Consider the following 19,835-nt stretch of genomic DNA (forward strand, 5'->3'; position numbering starts at 1 on the left):
GACTGAAAGGCCTGTGGGCAACGGCCCAGTCACCTCTGTGGTTAATCCATGAATGCTCTTCTCTCATTTCATGCCCTTTCCTCTTAAACACATACAGGCAAAATGCCTTAATCACATAAGCGAAGGAGGTAATAATGCTGTATAATTTCCTCTCTGTGGTGGTAATAAGGGGGTGTTAATGTGGGGTCACTGATTGGACACACTCTGAGGGAGCTCCTTACGGCCGTTTACTACTGCCATCAGTAAAGAGAAACTACTCACCATAGTCGGTGTCATAGAAGATAATGAACTTCTGCCAGGTGTACTCCATCACCACTTGGAAGATGACGTCATTTAGGTAGACAGGAGGTCGTACGAAGAGAGTGTAGTCGTCTGGCTGGGCGCGACTGGTGGGTGGGCAGCTAGAGCGAGGAGTGCCCGCGGGCGCCCTCTGGATGAAGAGGTGAGGGATGTGCATTGCGTCAGCTAAAGACTGCAGCGACCCCGCGGACATACAGCCGATAGAGCTGACGAGAGCGAGAATACCTCTGTTCATCAACTCACAAGCTGTGGGCGACAGAAAGAGAGAAGACAGAAGGTTTATAATGACTGACTTAATCTTCCATTCATTTGAATTAGCTTTCCATATTATAACAAAATCATATGACAGTACAAATATTTGGTTTAACAGTCTCTGATAAACAGTATAAAATGGTACAGTGAGATTAGATGCGTGGCAAATTAGGGTTGGACGATATGGCTGAAAACTGTATCACGATATCAGTGTTTCACATCGATCGATATCGATAATTATTGATATTTTTTATGACCCATTTAAAATAAGGACCAGGAGAAAAATATATTACCTTTAAACATTTTTATTTTAAACAACTTTCCTCTGATCATAATCCCCTCAGTTATTAAGACAATCGACAACCATGGAAAATGAGTATTACAGAAGCATCCTAACTTGACAAAAAAATCCTAAAAGCTGTCTTAACTTTAGGACAACCCCACTGGTGTCCTAACTTCAAACCTATTTTAAATTCAATGGTAAAAATCAAAGTACTTTTGGAGGACCCAGAGGATGTGCTGTGCTTTAATGATAAAATATTTCCATATCTTCGTGAGTGAGCGAAGGTGAAAACTTGCTGAATAAAACAGGCTTTAACTGTGACGAGCAGGGCGCGTGAGAGCCATGAGAGAATGGCGCGAGGCCGGTGGCACGAGTGATAATAAGCATCAGCTACGCGTTTCATCGGTCTTGCGCCATTCTCTCACGGCTCTCGCCCGCCCCTTTTCAACGGATCTTTGAGTCTCTGCCGCATTGGAATTAAAAGCGCATCGTTGTTTCTCCAATTTGATTTTAGGTTTACCTCAGAAGCAGTTTGCGCATCTTTGGTTGCTTGGTAACAGACCTGACAGTTGATTGCCGATCTCAATGGAGTGGTTAAATGCTGCGTTCACACCGAACGCGTAAAATTCGCTCAATTCGCGCGTCTAAACAAAGTGTGTTCAGACGCGAATTCGCGTCATGAGAGGGGCTTTCATCTCTTTCTGCACAGATCCTCTGAATAAACACATAATCTCGTCAGTTGGAAACCTGTAGCGGCAATTTAACTCGGTTATGCCGGCCGACTTTTGCAAGCTAGAAGGTGGGCTAGTATCAACGGCTAAAATCATGCAAAAGTTTTACAACTAACCAGATTGTCCGATTTCTTCGCTTATTCTCTTCCAGGCAAGGTCCTTTTTATTCATGTCTTGATAAAAATATAATGACACATCACAGAGCTCAGGTTGGCCACACACAGCGACATCTTTGCTCTGGTCTCCACCACTCAGTGTTGCCAGATTGGAAATGTCCAATTATCGTACCAGAAGCTCAAAATTATCGTGTTTGGAAGAAAATTATCGTACATGACTTTTTAGTATAGGTAAATGAACTAAATTAATAACTAATGATTTTTATAACGGAAAGAATTAATACTGAACTAACTTAAGCTGGACAATCACACTATTTTAGCTGCTCTACAACCAAAATTATGTTCCCTCTATCTCTGTAAAGCTATACTTTGACACAATCTGCATTGTAAAAAGCGCTGTATAAATAAATAAAGGTACATGACGAGTCAAACGTACAGAATACAGCTATTTATCTATAGACCAACAACTTTTTGACATGACCTGCAAATTACCACAATACATAAATAATTAGGCGTACCTTAGTGAGAAACAGCTGACCTAAGCGCAGCGGCAAGAACGTTAACTTGTGCTCCTGAGAGAGAGTCATTCTCCACGATTATTGGCCGAGAAGACGTACATGAGATGAGATGGAAGACATGCCTAACAAAGTTCACGTTCTCCTTACAACCATGATGTAGAGCAGGGGTTATCAACTATATTTGTCCAAGGGCCAGAATTTTTCTCTGCAGACACTGTAAGGGCCAGATACTCGTAATATAAAATAAAATTCGAATTGTATCCTAATATGTTATTATTTGATATACTAATTCTAATTCCAAATTTATGTTATTTTTTACATATTACCTGTACTGCAGCAAGCCACCAGGGGGCGATAGCAATATTTTAGGCTTCATATTCGTGAGGCTGTCAAGCTGTACATCACTGTCACGCAATTGTGCGCAAATCCCAGGCAAGGAAAATTTTGACATTTGTGAAAAAATGAGCACGTGAAACAATAAAAGATGTTCAATGAGAGCAACGCGTTTATCGTCATTCTTGACTGAAGGCAGGCTATGGCACAAGCTACTTTTCAGAAGGCTTTTTTTTCCGTTAGATTTAAAAATAAAAAAACGGTTCTCATTCCCCCTTGAATAAGGCCGGCGACACACTGGCTGCGTGGCGTGTCCGTTTTTATTTCGGCTCCCATATTTAACAGGTTGGAGTTTGCACACTGAGACACGCGTCTCAGGCGCGCTCGAGCTACGCAGAAAACGCGTGCATGCTAGAAATAGAACCGACGCGTGTTCCAGCCCTATGGTTCCAGCAACGGGAGTGTTCTCTGGCTCTGAGCTTGTGTTTTGTTGCTTTGACATTGTGGAAAATAGAATAATAGAAACAAAATGTATTAGCATTTTTACCCGTTATTATCAATCTAAATTAATCTTGTTTTTAATTTAACTTAATTTCATTTTTCTTTATTTAAATTTCGTTTTTTCTTTATTTAAATTTCGTTTTTTCTTTATTTAAATTTCGTTTTTCTTTATTTAAATCTACCCTTACTGTGTCAGTAATTTGTTAGTCAGAAAAATATTAGACTACCTTAAAAGTATTGCTTAATTTAACAGACCTGTGTGTGTGCGTTTTATATCACTAGTGCAGTGTCCGTTCTCGGAGCATAAGCCCTGCCCGCGTGAGGTGCGCCGCTTCCCGCTCGCGCTGTTCTGTAGTTTACTAAAAGTTTATTAATTCTGAATGTGTCGCGTCTCGCGTGTCCATCTATATTGCACCAAATGCGACACTGCACTCCCTTGTGAAGTCGATTGGATGAACGGTTCTCGAAATAATATAAATGCAAACGGACATACAGACACAGATTCCTGCCTTTATTAGAGAGAAAAATATGTTCAACCCCTCTCTCCGAAGCTTCGAATAGTCGATGTTCATCAAAAAATGGTATTCGGACCAGCCCTAAACTTTTTCCTCTTACAAGGCTATTCCTGATTTCAGTATTATTCTGGGGGCCGGATGGAAATCTCTGGCGGGCCGGATTTGGCCCGCGGGCCGCCAGTTGACGTTGCATGATGTAGAGGATCCACACAGCTAGATCAATGAACCGATTATAACGACCATCATTTGAAGTGTCACAAAATACTGAAATTATCGTACATTATGGGATTTTTTTCATTATTGATCGTACATCGTACAGAGGTCAAAATTATCGTACAAATACGATAATTATCGTACGTCTGGCAACACTGCCACCACTGATCACATCATAAACACGTTACTACCAAAGCAGAGTCCCTGATTGGTTAACGTGCCGCAAATTTACGCCAAAGTTCAGATTTTTCAACTCGGGCGTTTGGGCGTCAGACGCTCAATTCGCGCCGCGCCATTCACGCTTTTACATTGACTTAACATGTAAATCAGACGCCTCAGACGCCCCAGACGCGTTCGGTGTGAACGCAGCATAAGATTTGCTACTGTAATACGAATTTGCGAAGAATAAAAAATATCGAACGTTTTATCGAACACATTTTGGCAAATGTTATATTTTCGAGATGGTTTGCTGGTTATAAGGCCTGTACACAACAAGAGTATAACCATAAAAATAACCATAAGCATCAACACTAATGAACGATAACATTCTGTTAATTATAAGCACTGCAGTTTTTTCGTCTGCTGCTTTAAATGCTTGAGCTCTTTAAAGTCGGGTGGATTCTAATTGGCTGTCAATGTTTTTATCATTCTTACAACAAAATATCTAAGTTACTTTTTCAAATAAGTAACACAAGTTACTTTTCACATTTATTGACTGACAGCTCTCCTGTCCCCATGTTACTGTAAGAGAAACAAAGTGCAGAGGTGTTGTGTGCCCATAATGCTAAATGTGAACATGCATTTGTTCCTCAAAATAAATAAAAAAAAAAAAACTGTGAAATGCAATCTTAGATATTTACGCAAACCTGTAATAATTAACTATATTGAATTACAAAAAAATACTTTATGTATATAATCTCAATTTATTAACCAATGTCTTTGGTTATATTACATTATATTAGATTTAGAAATAAGAATGTTGAACTTCCATGTCCTGTATCCTGTTTTTCAATTGGTCATGCAGGGAAACCAGTTCCCTGCTCAGCTAAACCAGCTAAACACCAGCAAGACCAGCTTAAAAGGTCCACAGTACACCAAAAAAACAAAATAAAATTCTATAACCATTTTGAGAAATGTCTCTGTATTTTTTCTTTTTTTTTTGTCCATATAATGAAAGTCAATGGTAACCAAAACTGTTTGGTTATTACTAACATTCTTCACAATATCGATACCCCACCGCCCACAGAATTTTCATTTTTGGGTGAGCCATCCCATTAAGAGCAGCTTGACCATTCTAAAAGACCATATTAAACCAGCTAAGAGCAGCAAAGCAGCTCAGGCTGGTTTCAATCACGTTTCTACAACAGGTAAAGGAGATTAACTGAAAGATCCAACTTTTCTGAGAGGTTTTAATCATTTAACTGCCTAACAGCTAAAGCACAGCACACTGTTAACACCCTAATAAAGCTAACAGCACTAAAAAAAAAAAGAAAAGAAAAAGTACATAGGTTGTAGATAGTTTAACTGAGTATTGTGACATATCCCCAAATAAAATTAAGAACAAGCTCTCTAGTTCTGCAAATATATGGAATTTCTACAACTATCGAGTTCCTTTTTGTTCACTCAAGTAACCATGTGGCTTGCCATCTTGAAGAAACATTTTATGGCTCAATCCCTAGCGTAATCACAGGCTGGCAGCCAAAGGTGGTGGTGATCAATATGTCTTTACCAATGGCTTTAATTACAAATGAGCAAATATGATTATTTCCTCTCCACTTAGAGCTTCATTAACAATTCAGCACTTTTAGAGACTCCCATCTGAATACTGTCAGACAAAAAACATTTAGGACTCCATCACACAGGCTATGGGGTGTTTATGGAAAAACATATGAGGAAACCAGCGTTCTTCAGTATAAATACATAGTTTTGAAATTTTAATTTGATAAACATTCCATTCATCAGCACTTACTCACAGGGTTTGGATAAAAAGATGCTCATCAGCACTGATGCTGCTTTAAGAGCTCTGATTGGTTTCTTCATTTTTTTCACTGCAGAAATGCCTTAGTGCTTGACTGTTTTGATTGAGTTGCTGCAAAGACTAAAAATCTAATTACATGTCACAACCTACTGCAGAACATTTTAAAATGAAGCATAAGTTAATTCCCAAAGAACTGAAAGTCCCTCCTACGAATAAACTCACCCTTTTTGCCCTTGTTCAGTTTGTGGCTCCCGGATGTGCAGTAAAGCTGATGTCAGACATGAACATTCATCTCACTTGACTCATTTTATTTAGCGTAACTGAAGTTGGGGAAGGTAAAATGCAGTATGTTGAAGTTGGCCATGGAGCAGTGTAATTTGCTACCTCTGGCAAAAAAAAAAATAAAAAAAAAAAATGGAAGTGTCAACCAGGGCCACAATGGGGGAAAAAAAGGGAAGATGTAAACAATAGTGCTGAAAAAGCAAAATGTAAAATGAAATGGACAACCCAGGCTCATTGGAAAAATGTGCCTCTACCTATATTTTTGCAAAAACGTACCTACATACAATTCACAGCAGTCTCCAGCTGAAATGATCACTAGAGGCAGTGAAACACCAACAACTTTAATTCCTTTACACATTAATTATGATTACATTGCAAATTACTGATTAATAACGACTTATTTTTTTCCTTTTACCATAATGTGAGATTTGTAAGCTAATACATTTTGATGTTTGCATCATATAAACAGCTTCATAAGTATGGGTTTTCTGATGTAAACTTGCTTGGTAGCTCATCTGGCACAGTGTTGCATTTGTGAAGCAGAAAGCTCGGGTAGGAGTCCAGAAACACGAATCACTACACTTGATAAAAGTGTTTAAAAGACTGCTTAAAGCTAACTAAACTAAAATGCGAGAAGCTAACAAAAAATGCATTTTTATCTCATGCTTTTGTTAACACTATCGGTTAGGTAGCAATAGAATATACTTTTGCTGACGTTGCCACTGGCTCATTCTTCTAATGAGCTAGGGTTGGAAATGGAAGCCATGTGCAAACTAAGCTGTTTTATTTCACTCCATACTGTATTGAGTGAACGTTGTAAACAGACCCAAGGGATTTTGTTTTTTGATCAAAATATGGGACTTGTTCAGCCTGTTGAGTTGAAGAGGTTTTTGAAGCTTTGATGATGGGCAAATTTGATATCAAAGCAATCTTTGTGTAAATGTTGAATATTTAAAAGTATTTTTTTGAAAGCTCTAAAAAAAAGCTACTTTATTTAAAGGGATAGTCCACCCAAAAAATCAAGTATTGGCATTTCAAGATATTTTGAGGAATGTTGAATGTTGATAGCCAAACAGTTTCAGTTCCCATTGACTTCCATTGTATTATATGTCAAAGGAAACCGAAACCGTTTGATTACCAACATTCTTCAAAATATCTTCATTTGTGTTACACAGAAGCAAGTCAGTCATACAGGTTTGAAACAATATGAGGGTGACTAAATGTTGGCAGAATTTTCATTTTGGGTGGACCTTTAACTGTGTGTTCACAACGCCGGCGGTGAGAGCGTCAAAATGACAGGAAGTCATTAATTTTCAATGAGAGCCCGGCGGCGAGCTCCGGCGAGAGCGGCGCGGCACGTCTTGGACGGTGAGAGCGGCGAGGAGAGTTGAAATCAGGTTAACTTTATGGTAATGAGCCATGACGCGGTTCGGCGGCAACCAATCGGAATGTAGATGTCCTCACTTGAGAGGCTTCCGATAGGTTGACGCAACTTGTCATTTACTTTGACCCTCCCGCCGACGGCGGTTTGAACGAACAGTACAGCGTTGTTGGCAGGGCGGCCAAGGCGACTGTTGACGCTCTCGCCGGCGGCGGTGTGAACGCACGGTAAGGCCTCAACACAAACTTCACTGTTTGAGTGACAGAAAAAAGCATTTATGCTAAATGTCAAAAGAATGAAAGTGATAAGTGAATCATCCAGGAGTCAAACTGTATCAAAAGCCTCCTAATATTTAAAAAAGCAAATAAATAAATAAAATAAAATAAAAATAAATAAAGAGGTCTAAAAGATTTTCCTTGAACAGATTCAACTACTAAACTACTACTGTGTTTATAATCAGCACTCGAGTAATAACAGCTTAAGGCAGTTTAAAGTAATTTAATTGAAAACATGCTTCTTTTAAAACAGTTCATTTAAACTCTGCAAGTAAAAAGGAACTGCCAATCGTGTTAAAAATGCACCATAATGAAACCTTGACATTTGATCCCACAAAATGTGTGGAATTATGATGATTAACTTAACGCATGCAACTTAATTGATTAAATACACAAGTTTTAAGCTGAATAAGCCAAGCTCCAGTTAATAAGATCTTGTTTAATGAGGTAGAGCGTTTTGTGCTGCCGTTATGGATTGGACTGGCTGAAAATGGAAAGGCTGGCTAATCCTTACTTATTAAAGCACTTCTGTGAATTAGTACTATGATCTGTCAGTGAACCACATTCCTCTTAGATATTGCTAACTATGTTAGTGAAAGGCAGCATTGATCAATCATTACAAATGAAGTCTTATAATTTAGCTATTTGCTTGATTACATATGATCCCGAGTCTTAACATGGCCCATTAAGTATTGAATATTAAACCATCGCCAGAAGTTTAAAACACAAACATTCATATTTGCAGTAGATCACACCAGGGACTGTTTAATGCCATGACATTTTCAAAGAATAACGTTAAAAAGAAGTAAAATAATGACTTATTTAAAAAACTTATTTAAAAATCATGTTTTGTCCCATATTTCATTCAAAAAAATTCTTCATTGTTGAGCATTAGAGCGTGTCTTCTGTCACCTAAGAATAGCAGTATCAAAGGTTCTTTTGTTGGAAGAACAAAATTACCATCCAATCACAATTCTCTATCCATAGAGAAGGCGGGATCTGACGTCAGTGTCAGTGATAGAGAGCGCGGACTCCGCGGAGGAGATCAAAATGTCAAATAGAAGCGTGTGTGTACATTTAAAGAGGATCTTCAAAAAGAGTTTCAATTATTAAAAAAGGAGTCACTGTCAGACATTTGTGGAGCTTGCTTTTTCATTGATCACGGAGACATTACACTGCATATGCGCACAAAAAAGTATGTGGACGCTGCACCATGCGTCAGCAAATTTTTTTTGAAGCAAAGCTGCGAATCTGATGAAGATTTTTTTTGACTGCAAAATTTAAATTTGTATTTGTTATATATATACTAATTGCACATCTCCAGTATGTTGGATTGGTTAAAAAATATATTTTTTTTAAGGGTAAAAAGAATGTACTTAAAGAGTGCTGATTGTCACAGTGTTTTTGAAGTTGACTCATTCAGGGCGTTTACTGTTAATTAGTGTAATTTAGCATAAATCATTCCTGTTCAATGTGTTTTTCCCAACATAATTGTGATTGTGTTTATTATAAATAAGTGACACACTGTTCATTAGCAGCATTTAATTTAAAATAAGCAGTCTCTGACGTCTCCCACATTGCAGTTCTGCACCTACTGTACCATGCAGACAACTGATGCACACACATTAATGTTTGCCTTTAACAACCACACAAAATATGTAATGTTTGTGTCTCTAATCAATTAATCTCCAATACAACCATCAATTTAATATTTTAATTTAGCTATTTTTAATATGCTTTTATGTAAATAGGAAACTAAACTTTGTCATTAAAGCAATGTAGATAAACATGTTTCTGTTCAAAGGTTTGGTTCAATAAGATTTGTTTTTATGAAATTAATACTTTTATTGAGGAAGGATGCATTAAATTGATCAAAAGTGACAGTAAAGACATTATAATGCTACAAAACATTTTAATTTAGAATAAATGCTGTTTTTTTTTTTTTTTTAAATAAAAAAGAATGCTAAAAAAGTATCGTGTCCACAAAAATATTAAGCAGCACCAGTTTTCAACATTGATAATAAAAAGAAATGTTTCTTTAGCACTAAATCTGCATATTAAAATGCTTTCTGAAGGATCATGTGACACTGAAGACTGGAGTAACCATGCTGAAATTTCAACTTTGTCATCAGATGAATAAATTACATTTTTAAATATATTAAAATAGAAAACAGTTATTTTAAATTCGAATAATATTCTACAATATTACTTTTTTTACTGTATTTTATATCAAATAAACGCAGACTTCTGGAGCATAAGAGACTTCTTTTAAAAACATTAATAAAACATACCGACCCCAAACTTTTGATGTAGTGTATGATCAAGAATCATTTTATTTGTCATTATTTGCTGATATTAAACTTTTATTAGTATCAAATTTCTTTTTGCCCTATACTAGTTAACAAATCCATGCCAACACTTATGAGACCTCATTCATTGTTTTGACGATTTTAACAGATATCAATAACTAACAAATTTAACTGATAATTAAATCATCAGGCAATTCATTACAACACCAGTGCTTCAAAATCTTTTTTTTCTCCTGGACCTGACATGTAGTCCTGAGTTCTCAAAACCATAGGGATGTGCAAGTCTCAGCAAGTCCAAACTGCGACAAACAAACCCCAGCTGAGCGACAGCGCCATGAGTACAGAGGACCCACTGACTTCTGCCAGATCAACTTGAGCGAAACCTAATGTAAATCTCAGCTACTGCTGTCATGTTCACACTGCTTTTTTCTTCCAACATGCTCACCTCCTCACTTGCTCATCATACCTGTGGGTGTATTTGTTCACTTCTAGTTTAAATAAATAGATAATTTTGGATTTATAAATGCATGCAAAAGCAGGAAAGATGAAGCTAAGCTAAAGACAAAGAAAAAAAAAAAATCAACACTCAAATACTGAGTGCTCTGGTTTAGTGCTTAGCTTGTGGCCTCTCACACCGGTCTATTTCAGGAGTCCTTAACGTTTCCTATCCCCACTTAGACACAAACACACAAACACACAGTCCCCTGTCTACCTGGAAAATCTAACACTGTTGAGCACTCTAGATAAATTTGTCCCAGGAGAGCACTGGCTTTTCTTTTTATAGTGGAGGCTTTTGCTGCTGTCATTTTTATGTGGAAGATCCGCAACTCATCCTTCCACTCTCTCTCTCTCTCTCTCTCTCTCTCTCTCTCTAGCTTAGCCTTGCCACTGAAAGGTGTTTCAATCTTATCATCGGAAAGAATTGGGCACAGTGCTGGATTAGAGCAAACAGATATTAGATATCTTTAGATTTGTCTTCAGCTCATATTGTGAAGTTTTCAATTGCTTCTTTGGTAATTATATACTTATCAGTTGTTTAATTAGAGATAGAAGTGCTGGACATTGTTCTCTAATTACCCAGAGACCGTGAAACCTTCTGGAAGGAATTGAGCATTTGTTGGTGATATCTCCCTTATAGTGTAATATTGCACCATTTGCACCAGCATGCTCTATTAAACGAACATTAGTTTGGTTTTACTGTGAGCGACTAATTGGTGAGTGTTATTCCAAATAAAAATTGTTACATTAAAGTTGTGATGAAAGAAATAGCAACAGATCTTTTCTTCAGTATTGTAACATAAATCCGAGTGAAACAGGTAGATCGGCAGAATGCTAGCTTCAAGTCGACTGTAAAGGCCAGAACACACCAAGCCGATGGCGACGAACTAGTGGAGATGAAAGCAGACTGCAGGGTTGGCTCACGTTGGCAGCGTCTGTGTCCAAAGTTGTCCTGACACACCAAACCAACGCTAGACAGCCGATGGCCAAGTAGCACGTCAGTTCTGTGCCTGCGTGAGATGAAATGCCTTTCCGAACCAGCAGGTGGCAGTAGCTGAACAGCCAATCAGAATGATCAGATGGCCCAACGGACCGACGAGCTCCGACGCCGATTCAACATTTCGAATCGGCTGAAAAAAAGCGACGTGGATCAACATCAGCCAATGGTGCGGAACACACTGAGTAAACTTAGTCGGCCGACGAACAAAAACTGCCAGAAGCCGACCGCCGGCTTGGTGTGTTCCTGCCTTAAGAAAGGGGCCGATTTAAAGTCACCATGAAATCAAAATACTTTCTTTTTTTCTTAATGGAATATTGCCATATTTATTATAAATGATTTATCCATGCACATCACTCTCTCTCTCTTGCAGTGACATGTCTTCTCTAGAGTTGTCAAAAGTACCAAAGTCGGTACTTCCAGTCTGTAATGACATTTTAAAATTGTGATGCTTTGAGTGCTGTTGAGCAGATTTGTAAACACCTCTGATTGGCCATTGTGTTCACAGCTCATCGGATTTGTCTGTGATTGGCTTCAATGATCAATGCTGTAAAAACGTTGTTAATTGTCATCAATGAAGCTCTTCAACGAGCGCTTACACAGATACACACGGGAGCGTTTGAAAGCAGGTGTCTATCGCGGACCAGTCCACTGATAGACGCTTGCTTTCAAACGCTCCTGCTTTCAAATTCAAACACTTCTGTGTGCTTTCAAATGCTACCGTGCATTGATCACTGTAGCCAATCACAGACATATCTGATAAGCACGTGAACACAAAGGCCAATCAGAGGTGTTTACGAATCCCCTCAACAGCGTCACATTTTTAAAATGTCAGTACCAACAGGTACCGAAGTCGGTACTTTTGACAACCCTAGACTTCTCTTCTCTAATGATGTGTTTTTCAGCATGAGGGCAGGGCAGGACAGCCTGTCACTCACATGAAATCACAGCAATAGCAAACCACAACAATCCAATCAATTCCCTATGGACAAAATCAAGTCCCGCCCTACATTTTTTCTTGTTCAGTAAGCCGTTTCATTTGGATATGCGTTACAATCAGTGTTGGGCTCATTACTCAAAAATATAATTTATTACTCATTACTAGTTACTCCTTTCAAAAGTAATATTATTACTTTACTTATATCAGGATCAGAGGGATGTGGGTGAGCAAGCCATGTATGCCAATGTAATGCCACAACTTACACAGCGGTGTTCAAATAATCTTTTCTCCTGACAAAATCAATGTAGTGGCAATATTTCCATCCACTGAATGCTTTTCCTTATTCTAAGCTAGCCTGCTGCACTGGAAACTTCATTTGCCTGTGCGAGACGTGAAAATTATGGAAATAAATCTAGGAATAATTGGATTTCAAATCAGTAGGGGTTGAGGCATCAAAAGTAACAAAGTAACAAGCTGTTTTATGGATGGTAACTAATATTATTACTGAAATCTTATTAGCAATTAGTCACACTACTAATTACTGGAAAAAGTATTATCATTACTGTGATTAGTTACTGCCCAAAACTGGTTACAACAGGGACGAAACAACAGTTCCAACTTCCATTTCATGCCGACTTTATTCAGACTAACGTTACTTGACTGGAAAAGTGCAATACATGTCAGAGTAACGTGATGTCATGAGTATTCTTAAGTATTTTTACACAAGAATTGTGGTTCTACCACATGTAACGTTACATTTACTTACGTTTTCATACACAGTGAACCTATACATGTACAACATTTACGAATTGACAGCACTAAAACATAAACATATGTATGTACTTTTATGTACTTTTAGATGTACGAATTGTTTTTTTTTTAGTATCAATACTAAAATTGTGGCATTAATATTTTGTTTCTATTGTATTCAATTTTCAGTCACATTTACTAAACACATTTTACTCATCTACAAATAGGCCGCGAGTTGAAAAACAGCACAAATGCATTTCTGATATTGCTTTCAAACATAATTTCAATAAAAAAGAACTTGATATTAAGTGACTTATATTTTTGACACCATTTACCCACACAGCAAAATGAACGTATCCACGAACGGACCCACTTGCGCGCAGTGACGGATCCGCAACGAAGGTGGATTGCGAACCTGCCGTGGCTCCATGCTGCATCAACTCCGCATCCGCGATTAAAACCTTACCTCCGCGCCGGGTCTGTTTGGGACCTGCAAATTGATACAACTGTTACAGTAAAGGTGCATGCGCGTCCACGGATCCGACATGGGTCCGCTCAGGATCCACTGATTGACAGTAGAATTTTATGGCACCGCCCGGAGGTGGAGCTGATCCTCTGGGCGGCGCCAAAACGAACGTGACAGTCACGCGGGTTTGGCGACTTGAATGCGGATCCGCCTAGGAGTCTTCTGCTGTGTGGGTAGATACAGTTTTGCTCCTCTGATGAAAATAGTTCCAAAAAAAGCTATCGTTGAGCATGACAGAGCATTGTTTCATTCCTGAATGAATCAGTGTTTTGAACGAATCGGTTTAATGAATGATTCAATTACCTGCTCACGAACAACTTGTTGGAGCAAATGAATCGATGTTTATATATCGATGTTGATTATATTATATTATATTATATTATATTATATTATATTATATTATATTATATTATATTATATTATATTATATTATATTATATTATATTATATTATATTATATTATATTATATTATATTTTTAGAACTTCTACTGTATAGTAGATATCAGTTATCAGTAGATATAGTAGCCGAAGTAAATTAACATCAGCTTCTTTTTAACAGGCTGTATTACAACCATAATTGTACACACAAAGAAAACAGAAACGAATGCCAATAACCATCTCTGCTACAAACTCAGCACGCTTCCTGCGCGGCAGATGTTTGCCAGTGCGCTCCACAGGAGCTGTTTGGAAATGTGCTACGCAGTAAGGGAAAACGAGTCAAACAGTCCCAGGTGGGAGAGTCTCCAAATGTCAAGATGTAAGTGTTTGATGAAGGGACGGCCTTGATGGGATCTGTTTCAGTATGCCTGTTTGTGTAATGAAGACGCATGCGCAGGTTAGCATGCCAGCTTGCCAGCATACGAGAGGATTGAATCAATGTGGTGCTGCAGGCACACCTGGCGCTGCGCTTTTAAAAGATGGGTATAAGAAAAGCAACCACAGCCATAGAAAAAGTCAAGGAGGGATGGAGTGGGAAAAAAGCTGGGGGAAGCTATTCTGAACTTCCAAATCCCCGCGGCTAAACCGAGTGGGTTTCTATTTTGCTACCTATTAGGGTGTTCTTGTGTGTACACCCTGCTGAAAATAACAACCTGAGCTGGTGTAGGCTGGTCTAGTTAGTGTTCAGCTGGTTTACCAGCTGGTCTCCCATGTTTGACAAGCTGGCAAGCCGCTAAAACCTCAGTCAAAAAAAGTAAGGATTGTGTTCTCATCTGAATTAGGAAGGGTACGTAAGTGTTTCAACAATATCACACTGAATGAAAAGTCGACTAATTTCTATCATGAATGTTTTTTTTCCATTAGATTTTTCCTTTATTCCACATAAAGGGATAGTAGAAGCTTTCAAGTACATAAAATATATTTCATAAATTTGATCCAATCAAATTCAGATGAGTTTTCATTTGTGTCTGATTTTATACTGGAGAGAGCAGTTTTTGAATCTACTGTATATTCTGTTTATATGCATAGCTGTTTAAAATAATGGTCAGACTCTTTGTTGTTACAATATCACATCAGAAAAAAGGAAATTAAATGTCATCTCTCTGTAAACACTTAAAGTCACATGGAATTAGTCTTTTTAAATGATATGGTTAAATGACTGATTCAATGATTTATGCATAAAGACAGCGGCTGCATCCAAAACTGCTTATTTCCCTACTATATAGTGGGTGAAAAAAATGTGACAAGAGTAGTATGTCTGAATTCACAGTACTCGTAAAAGAGTAAGGAAAAAGTACCTGGATAACTTACTACTACTAATTCTGAAGTGTGCACACGATGGACACTTTACTGTTCCATGAGGGCACAGGAGAGGGTTTGAGAACATAGACTGTAAAAAAAGATGGACGACGCGCCGACGCTTCCTTCCATTGTATTGAACTGAAGCCAAAATGGGCCGATGAATGGGCGCTGACACGTTACACAATACGTCAAAAAATAAATAAAAAATAAAAGTTTGGAGCCTGGGCATGCGCAGAAGGAATCGTCAGTGGAGCCCGGAGGCGGAGTCGCGGTATCAAACTTCCGCCCAGATGACTGCGTCATCATTAATGTATTTTAAATAGACTATAAAAATTATACACAATTTAAAATTCTACCTATAAAATTATAGGCTATTCTGTTTCTAGAGCAATAATATTTTTGAAACAGCAAATTCAGTAGATAAAATCAATATAATATGCCACTAGAAACAACTCTAAATCGTCAGAAACGGTCCTGCCATTTTAAATCAAGTTCAACTAATGTTAGGAGATCGATTGCTGTAATTAGAGTAGGCTATCATTAGTTTTGTCCTGCTAATTATTATGTTATACCCATAAAAATAATAAGTAACTGCCAGAAAAAGATCACCTGCTTTTTTCCCCGTCATGGCTAACGTTAGGCGTGTTATCTTAACTAATAACATTTATTAATTAGCTTATAACGCCCATATTTAATGTAACAGAAAAAGGTTCAGTGATCCGTCAGATCCTGTAGGTCGGTTAGTACAGTTTACTGCTGAACAACTCATTTTGTTGGAGTTAAATAACAAAAAAGTCGAAAATTAATAGTTAGTTATACATCTTCAATCTCCCCTCGAAGCTCCGACAGTCCTCAGACAAGCTTTCAATCAGCTTTGAATCATGACGACACGCCCCCTTTTTATAGCATCAAATCGCTAGCTAAAATCTAAATCATCACAAAAACAAACAATTGAATATATATTAGCGTGATAACAACTAGCATAAATGACCAAAACCATCTTTCAGAAAGTTTTATTTGAAGCAGAATTTATGTTTAAGTTTTCACTGAAGTCTCATTCGACTGCATTCGACATACATTTATGACCTGTACTGCATCCAGCCTCCAGGGGGCGATCAAAGAGCCCACAGCTTCACTTTTCAGGATGTATGAGACACACCCGTTTGAGAATGGAAGTGAAGCAATTGGTAGGTCACATGATAATGACAACATAGCAAATGTAGTACAGTCTAATCGCTTTCGCAGTATTTTGATGTCATACACAGAAGGGTCTGCTCAGTGCTGCATTAAGCTGAACACACCTAATGCTTATGAACGAACCGTTTTAGTAAATGTTATAATGGATCAATCATAAAGACAGATTCTTGCCACCATCTACTGGTGGAACATTGTAACCTGCAGAAAACTGACTGAAAATTCCTCTTAAACCAGCAAATGAGATTTTTTTTGAGCATGTAGCTGTGTGTTCTCCAATATCACTGACCAAATCTGCAAAGTCTCCCCCCTAATTGAAGCACTGAAGGAGTCATTCATCACAAGTGATTCTTCACATGCTAACACGGATGGAATCAACCTGTGACTCATTAGAAATCTCCTCGGCATCCATCCTCCCTCTCCTCCTTCTCTTTCATCTAATTCCATTCATCTTCCTTAGCTCTCGCTCTCTCTCTTTCCCCTGCAACTCTCTACATTTACCTGCCTCCTCTTATCTCCTCTAAGGGCTGGTCTCTGAACAAAGCCCCTCTGCGATGATTGAAGGAGAGATATAAAACAAAGAAAGGGAAGAAATGTGGGATTTCTAAATTAAAGCAAAGCACCAGATGTCACGGATCTAGTCCCTAACATCTTTATGTGAAGAAAATATGCAAATCCCTCCTCCTTTGAGATTTATCAAATAGGCAGTTGACATGATGCAACTTTACTGTATATTCAAAGAAAAAATGCCATCATTTTCTCAGGTTTTTATCATTATTTTGGGCATACAATTAAAGAGTTAGTTCACCCAAAAATGAATATTCAGTCATTAATTACTCACCCTCATGTTGTTCCACACCCTTAAGACCTTCATTCATCTTCAGAACACAAATTAAAATATTTTTGATGAAATCCGATGGTTCAGTGAGGCCTGCATTGCCAGCAAGATCATTTCCTTTTTCAATGCCCAGAAAGGTACTAAAACATATTTAAAACAGTTCATGTGACTACAGTGGTTCAACCTTAATATTATAAAGTGACAAGAATACTTTTTGTGCGCCAAAAAAACAAAATAACGACCATCTAGTGATGGGCGATATCAAAACACCGCTTTATGAAGCTTTGAAGCTCTACGAATCTTTTGTTTCGAATCAGTGGTTTGGAGCGCCAAAATCAGATGATTTCAGTAAATGAGGCTTTGTTACATCATAAGTGTTTCGAAATCTCAATAGTTCATGTGACTTTGGCACACTCCGAACCACTGATTCAAAACAAAAGATTTGTAAAGCTTTGAAGCTTCATGAAGCAGTGTTTTGAAATCGGCCATCACCAGATATTGTTGAATAAAGTCATTATTTTGTTTTTGGCGCACAAAAAGTATTCTCGTCGCTTTATAATATTAAGGTTGAACCACTGTAGTCACATGAACTGTTTTAAAAGTCTTTAGCAGCTTTCTGGGCATTGAACAAGGAAATGATCTTGCTTTGATTGCAGGCCTCACTGAACCATCGGATTTTATCAAAAAAATCTTAATTTGTGTTCCGAAGATGAACGAAGGTCTTACGGGACATGAGGGTGAGTAATAAATTATATAATTTTAATTTTTTCACTTTAACTTTTCCAATTGGGTCTTAATTCCTAGCTTAAAGATGCCCTCGAATGAAAAATTGAATTTATCTTGGCATAGTCAAATAACAAGAGTTCAGTACTTGGAAATGACATACAGTGAGTCTCAAACAGCATTGTTTCCTCCTTCTTGTATAAATCTCATTTGTTTAAAAGACCTCCGAAGAACAGGCGAATCTCAACATAACACCGACTGTTACGTAACAGTCGGGGTGTACGCCCCCAATATTTGCATATGCCAACCCATGTTCCCAACATTATGAAAGGCATTAGACAAGGGCAGAACGTCTGGATGTGCAGAGCTGAATCAACAAACTAGGTAAGCAAGCAAGAACAATAGCGAAAAATGGCAGATGGAGCAATAATAACTGACATGATCCATGATAACATGATATTTTTAGTGATATTTGTAAATTGTCTTTCTAAATGTTTCGTTAACATGTTGCTAATGTACTGTTAAATGTGGTTAAAGTTACCATCGTTTCTTACTGTATTCATGGAGACAAGAGCGTCGCTATTTTCATTTTTAAACACTTGCAGTCTGTATAATTCATAAACACAACTTCATTCTTTAAAAATCTCTCCAACAGTGTAGCATTAGCCATTAGCCACGGAACACAGCCTCAAATCCATTCAGAATCAAATGTAAACAATTTAACAGTATACAATACTCACATAATCCGACGCATGCATGCCGCATACATGCCGAACACTTTGTAAAGATCCATTTGAGGGTTATATTAGCTGTGTGAACTTTGTTTATGCACTGTTCAAGGCAAGCACAAGCTCCGTGGGCGTGGAGCAGGAGAATTAAAGGGCCAGTAGCCCTGAATCGGCTCATTTATAAAGATGCCCCAAAATAGGCAGTTAAAAATCTATGGGGTATTTTGAGCTGAAACTTCACAGACACATTCAGGGGACACCTTAGACTTATATTACATATAGCGAGCACTTTCAACTTCCATATGAATGAAAAAACGCTCTGTTTCAGGGGACACATACAGTCAAACTGCAACAAAAGTCACTACCTATTTGCCACTTCTCTGCCGTTTCTATTTGTAAGCTTCTCTGACAACGTACATGACGAGCTGCTTCTTCTTCGGCTTTTAACTTGATCCTCAACATGACCGTGTACACTGCCTCCTAGTGGTCTGCATGCACGTCGACGTGGACAACGACGCAAAAGTATAAATTAATACGGCGTATAGCCTACGGCGCAGAGGCTCCTGCGTAGGTCTAACGCAGAAGTATAAATCAGCCTTAAGGGGCAGTTGTTACGTGTGCTAGCGTATGGATGAGGCAGTACACGGATATCCACAATCACGAGTCTTTAATATACACGTAAGAGAAATAATACGTACACACATCTAAGATTAACATTCAGGACGGACAAGGAGTGCAGGGAGTGAGTGCATTATAAAGGGTGTGCTAATGAGAGAGTCCAGGTGCAGGTGATCCGTGAAGATGGGGAGATGATGAGGAAGTGGGTGCAGGTGTGGAGAACAGGAGGATATTGGGAAATGGAGTCCAGGGGAACAAGGGATCTGTAACAGTACCTCCCCCTCCTGGTAGGCGC

The 19,835-nt window shown here is 38.2% G+C and overlaps 1 protein-coding gene across 1 annotated transcript in view; it reads right to left on the bottom strand.

Annotated features, from left to right (window-relative positions):
* grid2 (glutamate receptor, ionotropic, delta 2) overlaps nucleotides 1-19,835 on the bottom strand; it is a 495,660-nt gene that overhangs the window by 197,727 nt on the left and 278,098 nt on the right. The window contains exon 3 of the mRNA XM_067393754.1: nucleotides 262-546. Within this exon, the coding sequence (XP_067249855.1) occupies nucleotides 262-546 (285 nt within the window). The remainder of the gene's footprint in view (nucleotides 1-261; nucleotides 547-19,835) is intronic.

The sequence above is a fragment of the Chanodichthys erythropterus genome, chromosome 9 (assembly GCF_024489055.1).
Source record: "Chanodichthys erythropterus isolate Z2021 chromosome 9, ASM2448905v1, whole genome shotgun sequence".
In the NCBI taxonomy this organism is placed as follows: Eukaryota; Metazoa; Chordata; class Actinopteri; order Cypriniformes; family Xenocyprididae; genus Chanodichthys; species Chanodichthys erythropterus.